General features: G+C 41.1%; 1 protein-coding gene across 6 annotated transcripts in view; it reads right to left on the bottom strand.

The window, feature by feature from the left end:
• The window catches only part of PIK3C3 (phosphatidylinositol 3-kinase catalytic subunit type 3), a 153075-nt gene that overhangs the window by 19095 nt on the left and 118816 nt on the right, over nt 1–15164 (bottom strand). The window contains exons 25-26 of one of the 6 annotated variants that reach the window (XR_006281773.1): nt 8637–8915; nt 8110–8275 (exon numbers count right to left, since the gene is read on the bottom strand). The exons of 2 other annotated variants lie outside the window; for them this stretch is intronic. Coding sequence is in view for 3 of the 4 variants with exons in the window: in XM_043515454.1 (XP_043371389.1) it covers nt 8814–8915 (102 nt within the window). In the remaining variant the exon portion in view is untranslated. Of the gene's footprint in view, nt 1–8109; nt 8276–8537; nt 8916–15164 lie in introns of those variants that run through there. 3 more of the 6 variants (XM_043515455.1, XM_043515454.1, XM_043515453.1) reach the window with 3 other exon arrangements.

The raw sequence follows: 15164 nt of genomic DNA, 5'->3' as shown, positions 1-15164 counted from the left end.
ATACTAAGCCATTAAAGTATGTTATTTTGCTAAGATTCCTTTTTCTTAGTAAGCTTAAAAATATACAGGTAATTATCAGGGAAAATCATTTACAATGCTATTGTTAAAGAAACAAGTCTTATCTATCACCAATTTGAGGGTCTACATTGAACTCATTCTGGTTTGACTGGACTCCCTTTTAAAGCAGGAAGCACTGATCCTTAAACCAGTCAGAGAAGTTGCATATGAGCGACACACATCTCTCTCTGTTCCCCAAAGAGCTAACCAAGTTGCCTCTGCAGCACTGCTAGCCTGAGCTGAGGTGTAGGCTAGAAATGTAATTATTTTCTCCAAATTCATTAAAAAAAAAATCTGTAAGGCAGCATAGGATGGCTAGCCGTTTATTACAAACAATATAAAGGATTGACAGCACATAAATATTCGCCCAAAGCCTGAGATAAAAGATTAGCTTTGTAGCTTTCTCAGTAGGTTAACAAATCTGAGCTCTTGGGGGACAAAGAAGGGAAAACTAGTTCCAAAGCCAAACAATCCTCATGCAGTGTAATCTGTTAACAGCTCCTTCTTGCAGGCATTAAATGTTTTCCAGCTGAGAAACTGCCATAGATCTCATTTGGGGCAGCATCACACAGGGAGGGAAGCACTTGCTCAATAACAAGGTTCCAAACTGTTGTTGGCTTTAACTTGCAAAGCCCTAACCTTGGATGTCATATAAAAGTTCACAAAGCCAGAGCTAGTGCAGGAGCACCGGTGCAACATGCTCTCAATGTACTGAATTTCAGTTGCTTGCATGGCCGTGCAGATCAGTACCACTAGGACAGTGGCCTACCTCAAGTGTGTGTGTGTCTGAAAATAGTGTTAAAATGTAACATTTTAATTTTACTTTTAAGGGGGAAAAAAGTCTGAATACTGTCCCACAAGTACTGATCATAAAAGTTCTGCCACCCGGGACTCCTTTCTTCATCTTTGTGGAAAGTTAATTTGATGCAATCTAATACAAAATGACGTGCTAGTTTAAATGCGTAATTTGTTTTACTCTATTAGAAATAGGAATAATCTAGGGAATACAGAGAAAATAACAAATCCAATGCATAGTTCTTGCCCACTCCATCAAATTTTTGGGCAAGAATTGAATATTTCCCATTGCCACAGATTTGACTTCCAGTGCTGTGCCATAGCCACAAGATAACCTATCTTCCTCAAATAACAGATTAATAGATTTTTACACCAGAAGGGACCATTAAATAATCTCGTCTGAACTCCCGTACATTACAGGCCATTACATTTCACCCAATTATTCCTACATTGAGCCTAATAACTTGTGTTTGACTAAAGCATATCTTTAGGAAAGAGATCCAGGTTGATTTCAAGACCTCAAGAGATAGACAATCCACCACTTGCCTTGGTAGTTTGTGCCAATGGTTAATCACACTCACTGCTAAAAACCTATGCCTGAAGTGAATTAGTAACCTGGGGTGCGAGATCAAGCCTCAAATTTTCAAGATGTTTTGCAAAACTTGAGTTTGCTCTTTAGGGCAATATGTTATCAATATTTAATGCTTATCCAAAGCTGCTTGAATGCTCCACATAGTTAAATGAGAAAAGATACCAATGTTCACATTTTCACTGAATAGTACATATGGCAAGCTTTTCCCTTAAACACTGATAGTTATTTCACAGACTAAGTGTAAGTCAGTCATTGTGAAAGCTGCCTGCTACCTGTGGCTCCAGCAAGGTTAAGTAGTACTGCCGGTGTTGACTACGATTAGCTACTTAATAATTTGATCATTGGAATACAGAATTACTCATTGCAAAGTCAGCTAGTGACATTTTTAAGACATCTGTTTGCCTACAACTGAGTAACATCCTCTAGATCAGTGGTTTTCAATGGGTTTTTCATTTGCAGACCTCTACAAAATTTCAAATGGAGGTACAGACCCCTTTGGAAATCTTAAGACATAGTTTTCAGACCCCAGTGGTCCACAGACCATAGGTTGAAAACCATTGCTCTAGATCAGTGGTTCCCAAACTTGTTCTGCCGCTTGTGCAGGGAAAGCCCCTGGCGGGGCGGGCCGGTTTATCTGCCGCGCCTGCAGGTTCGGCCAATTGTGGCTCCCAGTGGCCACGGTTTGCTGCTCCAGGCCAATGGGAGCTGCTGGAAACAGCACAGGCCGAGGGACGTACTGGCTGCTGCTTCCAGCAGCTCCCATTGGCCTGGAGCAGCAAACCGTGGCCACTGGGAGCCGTGATCGGCTGAACCTGTGGACGTCGCAGGTAAACAAACTGGCCCGGCCCGCCCGGGGCTTTCCCTGCATGAGCGGCGGAACAAGTTTGGGAATCACTGCTCAGATGAAAAAGCAGTGCGTCTTTTGATTAAGCAGTATACTACACATGTACATACATACCAGGAGCACCATTGCTAGGACTTAAAGAAAGGCATTTGATATCAAATTCTATACAGATACTAGAATGCTTTATGCAGAGATTTTTTCCATTTTGCATCTAAAGTTATTAATGACAGTCAGCATTCAGTGTTCAAGATGGAGAATCTAATCTTAAGTTTCTGCCTTGACTCCTACCACACTTCACAGTTCCCTGAACATGGGCATCATCTGGTTATCTCTGCTCTACAGTATTATGTCAAAATAGTTAATTCTTTCACCTATTCACATGTTTCTTGCATTCACGTGGAGAGATTTATCGAGGTGGTGTTCTGGAGAGGACCACATCTTGTGTCTTTGGGCAAAAATCCTACCATATGGAATAGACTACACTTTCTATGAAAGTATCTAGAGTTTTCTGTACCGTTTCCTCTACAGCTGCAGTTCTTACAGAGATGGATGGAAAAATCAAGCTGCTTACCTATAACTGAAGGTTCTTCGAGATGTGTGGTCCATATCTGTATTTCACTGAGGGGTTACACGCATGTGCCAGGAGGCGGAGCTTTTGAAAATAGTACTGTGTGGCAGTCCTCGCATGTGCCTTGTGCCACTTCATGGTCTCACCCAAGGCAATAAAGGGAACAGCATGCCGCCGGCGCCTCCTGTTCCTTCTCTACCACACAGCTGTTGAATCTACAGCAGGGGGAAGCAGGCTAAGTCTGGAATACAGATAGGGACCACACCTCTCGAAGAATCTTCAGTTACAGGTAAGTAACCTTGTTTTCTTTTTTGAGTGATGGTCCCTATTGTATTCCACTGAGGGTGACTAACAAGTAGTACCTACGTAGGAGGAGACTGTGGAACAGAGGACTGCTGCTCCAAACGAAGCATCCATCACGGAATCATGGACTACAGCATAGCGTGTGGAAGAGGTGTGCAGTGAATTCCACGTGGCTGCCTTGCATACGTCTGCGAGGGGCACATTGTGGAGTGTGGCTGTAGCTGATGCTTGCACTCTGGTGGAATAGGCCCGAATCCCTTCAAGTGGGGATTGTCCCAATTACTGATAGCAACGTGTAATGCACCCTGAGACACACGTGGAGATTCTTTGGCTGGAAATGGCTTGCCCTATCATTCTTTCCGCTATGGCAACAAAAAGCTGAGGAGATTTCCGAAAGGGTTTTGTCCTCTTAAGATAAACAGCCAATGCCCTTCAAACATCTAATGAGTGAAGCCTTCTTTCCTCATTCGAGGCATGAGGAAGAACATAGGTAAAAGTATGTGTTGACTGAGGTGGAATTGGGAAACCACCTTGGGCAGGAACTTGGGGGGAAGTCAAAGAGACCTTGTTTTTATGGAAAGTGGTGAAAGGTGGGTTAGCAATCATGGTTTCCAGTTCACCAACCCTCCTAGCCAATTTAATGGCAATGAGGAAAGAGACTTTCATGGAAAGGAGAGAGTGACCATGAGGCCACAAGTTCAAAGGGGGCAGACATCAACAAGGTGAGGACAAAGTTAAGGTCCCATGGGGGAAGGGGAATAGGCTGAATGGGAGGGTATTTTCATAGACGGCCCTTCCAGAACCATTCAGTTAATGGTCGTCCACTGGCAGGTGAAAACCGCTAATGGCAGCTGCATGCACCTTAATGGAACTGAGGGCCAATCCCAAGTCTTTCAGATAAAGGAAATATTCCAAGAGTAGTGGGATGCCCACTGCTTCAGGGACAAGGTTCTGCCAGGTAGCCCTGGCAGTGAAACATGTCCATTTGGCTACATACGAACATCTTGTGGACTCCTTTCTGATGCTTGAGAGGACATCTCGCATTTCCAGAGAGCATTCCTGCACTAGTGGAGTGTCCATCCAAAAACCAAACCATCAGGTGGAGTGTGTGCGAGTTAGGGTATCAGTCTGCTACATCCAAAGCATGAATGGCAGGTTCTTTGACATGCAGAAAAGTGGGAACCAATATTGGCAAGGCCAGAAAGGGGCAATCAGGATGGTTGTTGCTTTCTCCCATCTGATCTTGTGGATTATTCATAGTAGGAGGGCTGGAGGGGGGGAGGCATAATTTGTCAGGTCCAACCAATATAAGACTAGGACGTCCCCCTGTGATTGAGTTCCAGTCCCTCCCCTTGAACAACAATGGGTGCATTTGGTATTGTTGTGGGATGTGAAAAGATCCCTCACAGGGGATCCCAAATGCAAATCAGATGCCTCACATATGTTGCTTCATTGGTATGAAGCGCTGTCTAGTGATTAGAGCAGAGAATCTCTACAGCTTATCTATTTATCCAATGTTAATAAGACCTAATTGCCTCACAGATGTACTAAGAGAATTAGTTATTGCTGAAGTACTTTATACTGCCTTTTACCAAGGATCTCAAAGTACAAGAGTGACGGATTATTAATAAGTTTCTTTTTCCTGAACCCAAGGACTTCCATTGACTTCAGTGGGCACTGGATCAGGCTACCAGTTCTGCCAGTGATAACTTCTGTAACCTTAAGCAAATCACTTCACCGACCTCCATTTTTCTGTCTGTAAAATGGGAGCATATTATAGATGTAGAAAATTTCAACCTGTGAAATATCAATGAAAAAAACAAAGCCTCCCCCTTTTCCTGTTTTCTGACAAACTCTCCTACTCATCTCAAAGAAGCGCCGTGCAGATTTGTTAATATTTGCACAGGGATTTGAACATGCAAAGTGCTTTATAAGTGCCAAGCATTATTATATTCTCCAGCAAGAAAACTGCTCCACTTGAATTACCTGAATATCATTGCGTTTCTGCACATACTTAACTACCCATACTGTAGTTAACAACTGCTTGCTGCGGGTAGGGGGACTTTTCTAACAAATCCTGGCCTATAGATGAAACAATAGTGACATCTACTGTAATCAGTGGACATTTGAAGCAGAGCTCAGTCAATCTGAGCACTGTGTTCTTTAATGCTTGCTGAGTTCTTTGTGTGTTGATGAATCACTGGTCCCTGATGTTTTCTAATTTAAAGGTCACATTTGCTATGAAGGACAGATACAAGCCATCTGGCTGTTCTGTTCAAAATGGGAGGCTTTTTTAAAAACTATTTTTTGAAGTGTGACAATGGTGTACGCTCCTTGTATCTGGAGAATGATGATCCCCCTTTTGAGATATTGGCTTTGCAATTGGTTGCAGATTTCAATCATTATTAAAAAAATATAAAATTGTCTCTTTTTGAAAAAAACACCCCACAATTAGCAATTACTGTAGCAGCTGCATTTTACTGAAAGCAAGCTGTGTTGGCAGGGAAACAATAGGCATTTATATTATGATTACTAGTTATACAATGGCAGCGTAACATACATAGATTTTAAGGCAGTCCCTATTCTGGAAATCTTCAGATTTAGCAGAAACAGACCAAAAAAACCCACACAAACTGGAAGAGTCAGAAAAAAGGGATTTCCTTGCCTGAGGCCGGGGTGGGTGGGTGTGTGTGTGTGTGTGTGTTAGTGTTAAAGGAGGCTTTAATAGCCTGGGGAAAACTGCCTTTATTTCTCATTCTAGTTTTAATTGTGTGACATTCTGTGAGCAAAGTGGGTGTTTAGAAAGCACTACAACTAGGGGTGGCACATTGCGAGTGAGTTCCATGCAGAGGGGTGGGGAAGCATGAAGCAGGTGCTAGTCGCTGTGACTGTTTCCTTTGTAAATAGTCATGGGAGGAGAAGATGGGGAGACCAGAGGCAAGAAAGATTAAAGGCTGCTAGTCTTCAGATATGGTCTTCAGAGCCATTTGTCACATGCTGAAGCGTTTGCTATCATCAAATGCTGAGACTTCCTGCTAGTTGTAGTCAAGACTAGGAGTGCTCCCAAGGTTATATGTTTGTTTTTGTTTTGTTTTGTTTTTTGCTGGGGGTGGGGAGGGACACTATTCCAGTTTCATTGATTTACGTTTCCGTCGATGAGGTGTTTCTATTCACTAAGTTTAGTTTTAGTCCCGCATAAATTTGAGGGGCAGCAAAAAGTTTTTTTCCCTGAACCGGAGGAGGTTCACAGCCCTGGCATGTACTAATACATATATGGAAACAAGAATATTTTTAAAGTTGGAAGATTGGGGAAATTTTGACTTGGAAAGATCTCATTTAATTTTTTGAAGTGCTACCAACAAAATATGTAAAATTTAATTTTTTGAATCTGATATTAAACATGAAACTGTCCAATTATGTTAGAATCAATTTGCATGCAGAGATCTGAACCTGAAAAAGATGGCTGTTATTGAAAATAAATAAAAAGATAGGGCCTGACTTTCAGAAGTACTGTACATCCACATCCCCAGCTGAAGTCACTGGGAGTTGTTGGTGCTTGAAAAATCAAGTCCATGTAGTTCTGTATTTGCTGTCAGGGCCCCTAATGGGGTGGTGTGACCTAATGGTCAGTCAAGAATGGAGTCGGGCCGCAGTCGGAAGTCAAGCCAAAGGTCAGAGTCAGGAGCCACACCAAGGGTCAGTGCCAGGGTAGGAATCACGAGACACAAAGATTAAGACAAAAAGACAAGGAGTACTTGTGGCACCTTAGAGACTAACAAATTTATTAGAGCATAAGCTTTCGTGAGCTACAGCTCACTTCATCCGATGAAGTGAGCTGTAGCTCACGAAAGCTTATGCTCTAATAAATTTGTTAGTCTCTAAGGTGCCACAAGTACTCCTTGTCTTTTTGCGAATACAGACTAACACGGCTGCTACTCTGAAACCTGTCAAAAGATTAAGACAGAACTGGAGTAAGAAGTCATGCCAAGGGTCAAACTGCAGTCAGTCAAAAAGAGTGATAACAGGAGCGACAAGTGGGAACCAGGCAAAGAGGCAGAAAATTGATCTCAGAGGTCTGATCACCAGCAGACCTACCAACTAGTTGCTCAGATAAGGGGTGGGACAGGAACAGGAAGCTTTATATCTAGTGGTGTACCATCAGTAGTCTGCTGCTAGTCACCTGACCAAGCTGAGTCTCTGGGTGTAGCCTCTGGTAGTGGGATGTTAGCTACAGTTCCCTCCTCTGACTTTGCAGTGCAGTGGTACAGAGGACAAGGCTCTCACTCAGCCAGGCCAGGGTTCAAGACCCATAGCACATGATAATTATTCAGTTTTCCTATCTTGAAAAACAGCGAAAGTCACAATTTGGCACTATATCTTGCTCTCTGAATAAAGAATGCAAAACATCTTCACAGATGAGGTAGGCAGGAAGCCCTGCTCCACTTGCTCCGTCCTGTGGCATAAACCATGTCAAACAGGTGTAATCTATACTTATTTTACAGAAAACTGTACATGACATGCTGCTATTTCCATTTTTTCTTCCCTATTCACATATTTCACAGCTATTGGACTCAAGTGATATCTGGGTAATTTGCTTTCAGTTAGATTTGAAGGTTGATTATAAAATTACATTCTGCCAGCTAGTCCCTTGAGATACAACACATGCTACAGGAAAAAAATGATGATTCTTTGGACAAAGCAACCTCAATTTATAAAGAACTTGCCTTCCTGTCCAAACCTCAGCTTGCTGATATTTTCCTCTTAATTCTTTATGCTTTTGCCAGTGAGAAGGAAAATACCATGTCAATAGTGCTAGCATGTAAATAGGTTTAGAGGTTCATAATTTTGAACCCCTGGTTTCTCAATTAAAGGCTCTCTCGTGACAAATGTTAATCTCAAAATAAGTATTTTCTGAAAAAAGTCTACTTACATTAATTAGCCTTTTTTTCCCCCAAAAAATATTCTGTTATTTCACTATTACCATAGTAAAATCAAAGACTGATTTCATTCCATGGAATCTGCTTTCATGCAGCTCCTTGTCAACAGACTGTGTCACATCCTGATTTGCACGAACAGGAAAAAAGGGATACTGTGCTCACAATTCATCTGCATACACCTACAGGGAATATAGCAAATGCACCTTCTTAGTACGTGCTTTGTTTATTCATAGAAAGGTGGTGGTGAAGGTGAAGTAAAAGAATGAAAGGAAACTCAATCTGTAAAAAAATGGCAGCCTCAGAGTTCGTTTGTATTCTGTTTTAATTTGATTTTTATACTGTGCCATAATGATGAACATAACATCAGGGCCGAAGGAAGAAACTTTTATATTAAGAGGTGTTTTAAAAGATCTACTAAAGATCCTTTTTTTTTTAAAATAGAGTATTCTGAAGCTGGGGGGGGGGAAGCTAAAGGAGGATTTCTGGTGAAATCCTCACCCACAAACCAGTAATAAATAAGAGATATGAGATTGCTGATACCTTACACACATGCACTGAATACCAAGTGGGTTACTGCGGTCACGTACACAATCCCAATTACTCCCACATATACTGAGAATGTATTCTTTGTCAGCTCATATGCAAAGTTTGCACGTTAGACTTGAACCCATAGCCATCTGGCAGCATGGTGTCTTAACTTCTCAGACATCTCTCTGGTCACAAACATGCTTGCATAACAAAATCTTTCCTTCCATCAGTGACCTTCATAGTCCCTGCATAGCCCCTGCAATACGTGTATTGTTCACTGGAAACGAAGAGCTGTAATATAGCCATAGGGTCACCTCCATCAGCTTTAGATAAAAATAGAGTAATTTCAGATGTCTAAAGATAAACATGTTCCTTTGTCTTCTAGTCCCCACCATCTCTATCTATATAAACATAGTATTGTTGGAGCAATCTACACCCATTGATATTAACAGTATTACAGTTAAAAAGAAAAGGAGTACTTGTGACACTTTAGAGACTAACAAATTTATTTGAGTATAAGCTTTCGTGAGCTACAGCTCACTTCATCGGATGCATTCAGTGGAAAATACAATGGGGAGATTTATATACACAGAGAACATGAAACAATGGGTGTTACCATACACACTGTTAAGAGAGTGATCAGGTAAGGTGAGCTATTACCAGCAGGAGAGTGGGGGTGGAGGGAAACCTTTTCTAGTGATAATCAAGGTGGGCCATTTCCAGCAGTTGACAAGAACGTCTGAGGAACAGTGTGTGTGGAGGGGGAGGAGGGGAGATAAACATGGGGAAATAATTTTACTTTGTGTAATGACCCATCCACTCCCAGTCTTTATTCAAGCCTAAGTTAATTGTATCCAGTTTGCAAATTAATTCCAATTCAACAGTCTCTCATTGGAGTCTGTTTTTGAAGTTTTTTTTGTTGAAGAATTGCGACTTTTAGGTCTGTAATCGAGTGACCAAAGAGATTGAAGTGTTCTCCGACTGGTTTTTGAATGTTATAATTCTTGAAGTCTGGTTTGCATCCATTTATTCTTTTACGTAGAGACTGTCCAGTTTGACCAATGTACACGGCAGAGGGGCACTGCTAGCACATGATGGCATATATCACATTGGTAAATGTGCAGGTGAAGGAGCCTCTGATAGTGTGGCTGATGTGATTAGGCCCTATGATGGTGTCCCCTGAATAAATATGTGGACAGAGTTGGCAACAGGCTTTGTTGCAAGGATAGGTTCCTGGATTAGTGTTTTTGTTGTGTGGTGTGTGGTTGCTGGAGAGTATTTGCTTCATGTTGGGGGCTGTCTGTAAGCAAGGACTGGCCTGTCTCCCAAGATCTGTGAGAGTGATGGGTCGTCCTTCAGGATAGGTTGTAGATCCTTGATGATGCGTTGGAGAGGTTTTTCCACTGAACGCATCCGATGAAAGCTTATGACGAAAACTTATGCTCAAATAAATTTGTTAGTCTCTAAGGTGCCACAAGTCCTCCTTTTCTTTTTGCAGATACAGACTAACACGGCTGCTACTCTGAAGCCAGTATTACAGTTGTGTCTACTGAAATACTTCAATGTTCTGGATCACTATAGCAACTGAATTCTTCATTACAATAATTAAAGCATACATCCCTCTTCAGTAAGCCTTCCTTGCTTCATGATAATGAGCACCAGCTTTTTTAAAAAATTGCCTTCTACTTCCCTTAACCCACACACATTTCATTATAGTTTCATCACCAAAATAATTACAAAAATATTTTTTCCTCTTCAAGTTTAAAAGAGGGTTAACCTAAACATTATTTCCTTACTGAGTTTACTTCATTACTTCAGCCAGCCCAGCAGATGATCATGTTTTTCCTGTCTGAATGCAGCCTTCTTGATCACTAGCCCATCATTTAAAGTATAGCCATTGTAAAACTGAGAACAGCAGAATCTGAGTACTTCAGTACGAAATGAGAAAATGCTGGCTGTGAACTTCCGTCCACATTAAGAGGCAGAGGGGATTTGTTAGATAAACAAAATGTTTTTAAATCCTCACCTCAATCTTCCATGAAAGTGAAATTATGGCTGAAATGGCTATTGACTTTACTCAGATACCAAAGGTAATTTAATTTTACAGGTCAGTCCAAAACGGATCTTTAGCTAATTTGAGTTTCTTGAAATATATATGGATTTTTTGTTTAAAGCTGTTAAAAAAAAAAACCTGAACAAACTGAAAACATCTATTTCATTCTCTTACAATGAGGTACAGTATTATCTTGTTAAATGACTCTGAACAAACTTGTCACTCAACCTAAGAAAGGTAAAACAGCTAGTTCCTTTTTTATTAGTATTAAAAAACTCTCATAAATGATGTCAGACCGGCCATTGCATGTTTAGTAATTGAAATACAGGTATTTCCACAACAACAATCTTGTCTTAAACGTAGCAGTGATTTACACATGTTCTACAGGGTACCACGATAACGTTTCTGATCTTGTTTGATTTTTCATAAACTTTAGCTAACAGTGTATAATTATTTTTTCCTTAAAGTAAAAATGAAGTCAACACACCCAGAGTATAGAATCTCTTCAAAAATCAAAGTCACTGTAGCTTTGGATAAAACTATAGATTTTTTGGTAGGTCATGAAGCCAATTTCTGCCTTGGAGAGGAAGTAGGTTTAAATTTTTCTTAAAGATGATGGGATCCTTTTATAAAATGGAATTCTTGCACAAAATTTATTAGTGAATTCAAACTATAAGCATTAAAATCCATGAGAAGAAATGGCTCTCTTGGCTTCTAAGCGGTAGAGCGTTTTGAAGCTATAGAAATTTGTTTGAAAACCTGAATGTTGACATACAAGGACGAAAAAAAACCCCAAATAACCATGTAAGAAAAATGTGATTAATAAAGTAGCAGCAACAAAATTGAACAAATAAATTCAATCTAATAAAGGAAGTATAGTTATTCTTTTGAGAATATCAAGAGTGAATCCAGACCACCTTATAGAACCAGTGAATACCTTGCTGTGCTGAGAAAACAGGATGACTTTAATAAGTCCTGCTACCGTAGGTTTTTTTTTTTTGCTTAACCAATAGTTGTAAGCACTGTATATCCCTTCCCAACAAAGCAGCATTTCAAATGATGGAACTGATGTGCTTTTCTTTTAAAGTATTCATTAAATAGGTTGCAGGTACTGTTTCAGTTCTAGTATTTTATTGCAAGAGGCAGCAAGGAGGGAGAAACCCCAGGACAGTGCAACTTATGAAAGATGTAGATGCCAAGGTATTAATAAGGAGCAAGAATGCTGTATCCTAATTGGCAATGAACACTGGAAGATTCAGTTTGATAAAAGCAATGTCAGGAAGCTCACAAGAGAATGTCTAAGGAGAGAATGAATACTATTAAGTCAAGCAACAGTGAACTCCTGACAGAGATGAATGAGATTAAAGTAAGTGGTATGTCAGAACCTGAAGGCTACAGATGAGAAAAGGACCAAGACTTTTGAAATTTGGTACGACTGCCAATTATATTTCTTGATTGTTTCAGTCAATGACAAAAAATACCCAAAAACCTTGCACCAGAAACTCATAGGTTCTTGAAACCAGAATCTGACTTTATATAGCCTAGTCAGAGGTAATTCACTTGGGATTTTGGAGACCCAAGTTCAAGTCCCTGCTCTGCCCAATTCGGACCATTTGGCTACCGGCTATTCTGTGGTAAGTTTTTTTTTTTTCTCACATAATATTTCAAAAGGTCTTTTTCTTGCTGATATGGAAGAAAAAAGTTCTGAAACCTTGATTTTTTTTTTGTGAAACAGAACTGTTCTTTTTCGGCCAGCCCTACTGAAAAGAGATTGAGCAAATTCTCTCGTGTTACAGAAGAAGCCTGTGGCAGAAGTGGCATTAGAACACAAACCTCTTGGATCCCCCAAGTCCAGTGACTTCAATCAAAAAAAAAAAATCTTTTCCTTTAATGATGCAGTGAACTTTAGTCTACTTTAAAAAATTCTTTGGATAACATTGGTTATATTAAAATATGAAAAAAAGTGTCCATTAAAAATAAAATTCTGACTCTCTGCATTATGGAGAGCTCTCAACAGCCTACTGTGCTGATAGAAAACTGCTGTTGATGATGACAAATATGGCATATAAGTCCCTTTGAACATTCTCTTTATTGCATATATACCCCTTAAAGTCTTGCATAGAACTAAGACAACAGATAACCTTCACTGTAAATCAAGGTATCAAAAAGCCAACATTTACCTACACTACCAGTAAAAAGAAAAGGAGTACTTGTGGCACCTTAGAGACTAACAAATTTATTAGAGCATAAGCTTTCGTGAGCTACAGCTCACTTCATCGGATGCATTGGATGAAGCATCGGATGAAGTGAGCTGTAGCTCACGAAAGCTTATGCTCTAATAAATTTGTTAGTCTCTAAGGTGCCACAAGTACTCCTTTTCTTTTTGCGAATACAGACTAACACGGCTGCTACTCTGAAACCTACACTACCAGTGTAACATAATTAGTGCCCTACCAAATTCACAGTCCATTTTGCAAAAAGAAAAGGAGTAGATTCATAGATACTAAGGTCAGAAGGGACCATTATGATCATCTAATCTGACCTCCTGCACAAATGCAGGCCACAGAAACTCACCCACCCACTCCTGCGAAAAACCTCACCTATGTCTGAGCTATTGAGGTCCTCAAATCATGGTTTAGAGACTTCAAGGAGCAGAGAATCCTCCAGCAAGTGACCCATGACCCATGCCCCATGCTACAGCTTCTCTAATCTTGCACTAGTTTCCCAGACTTCAGAGCATTCCTGTGGCATCTTTCTGACCCTTGGCAAATTGTCAACATCCCTTTCAATGTGTGGACACCAGAACTGGCCAGAGGCTCTAGGAATGGTTGAATGCTGTATACAGAGGTAACCTTGCCTCCCTACTCCTGCTTGATATTCTCCCGCTTTAACATCCAAGCCAGGCCAGATTTTCAGAAGAGCCATGCATGGTTAGTGCTGAGCACTATTGAAAACCCTGCCCCCCCCCCCCCCCGAGAGCTCAATAAACAGAAGAATTCACAATGCTCTGAGCCCCTTATATGAAGATCTCTACTTGCTGCAGATAGTGGTTAATTAGTTCTCACACTCGTCTGTTTGGGGGAAGCCAACACTACTTAGCTCCCTTTTACTGATGGAAAAATTGAGGCAGAAGCAGTTCTGACTATTTTATAGTCCCTCCATCTCCTCACTCCCAAATTACAGCTTGTGACATTTACAGTGCATGGCCCCTAGGTCTCAATGGAACAGTGACAAACATATACCAGTCTGGTTCATCTGTGTGCCAGTATTGTTAAAATAGGTATTAGAGTTATATAAATGTCTTTAGACTTTATGAAATGCTTGTAAGTAGTTGCCTGCATTCATCTCACAATATCTGAATCCCCCATTAGAAAGTAATATTAAAGTGTTTGCTGTCTAACTGTAAGTCATCAGGCAGGAGAGAAGCATTAACGAATGTGAAATGTGAAATGTTTCCAACAGGTGTTGGCTCCTGCCCAAGGAAAGAGGCCCATCAACACCAGGCAAAGCATTGTGGAACATCAGAGGACAAAAGACTTTGTTGATTGCTCCCCTTTCCCCCCCATGAAGAGGATACTTGTAACTGAATTCCTTCCAACAGCTGAATTTGCAACTTGAAGCAGAAGCAGGGAAGGAATAAAAAGCCCTAACAGAGTACTTGTGGCACCTTAGAGACTAACAAATTTATTTGAGCATAAGCTTTCGTGAGCTACAGCTCACTTCATCGGATGCATTCCGATGTAGCTCACGAAAGCTTATGCTCAAATAAATTTGGTTAGTTTCTAAGGTGCCACAAGTACTCCTTTTCTTTTTGTGAATACAGACTAACACGGCTGCTACTCTGAAACCAGTCCATTTTGGTCAATTTCACGGTCATAGGATTTTAAAAATCGTAAATTTCATGATTTCAGCTATTTAAATCTGAATTTCACTGTGTTGTAATTGGAGGGATCCTGACTCAAAAAGGAATTGTGGAAGGGTCGCAAGGTTATTGTAGGGGTGGTTGCAGTACTGCTACCCTTACTTCTGTGCTGCTGCTGGTGGCAGTGCTGCCTTCAGAGCTGGGCAGCTGGAGAGTGGCAGCTGCTGGCCGAGAGCCCAGCTCTGAAGGCTGAGCCTCTGTCAGCAGCAGTGCAGAAGTAAGGATGGCATGATATGGTATTACCACCCTTACTTCTGCGCTGCTGCCTGATGAGCTGGGCCCTCAGTCAGCAGCTGCCACTCTCTGGTCACCCAGCTCTGAAGGAAGCAGTGCAGAATTAATGGTGGCATAATATGGTTTTGCCACACTTACTTCTGCGTTGCTGCTAGCGGGGCGCTGCCTTCAGAGCTGGGCACCCGGCCAACAGCCGCTGATCTCTGGCCTCCCAGTTCTGCAAGCAGTGCAGAAGTAAGCGTGACAATACTGTGACCCCCACAACCCCTAAAATAACCTTGTGACACCCCGTCCCTGGACTAACATTTATATGAATAAGAATACTCCAAAG

This window comes from Dermochelys coriacea, chromosome 5, assembly GCF_009764565.3.
Source record: "Dermochelys coriacea isolate rDerCor1 chromosome 5, rDerCor1.pri.v4, whole genome shotgun sequence".
Taxonomy (NCBI): Eukaryota; Metazoa; Chordata; order Testudines; family Dermochelyidae; genus Dermochelys; species Dermochelys coriacea.
Note: the sequence above shows the minus strand (reverse complement) of the source record. Positions and strands in the feature narration are given on the sequence as shown.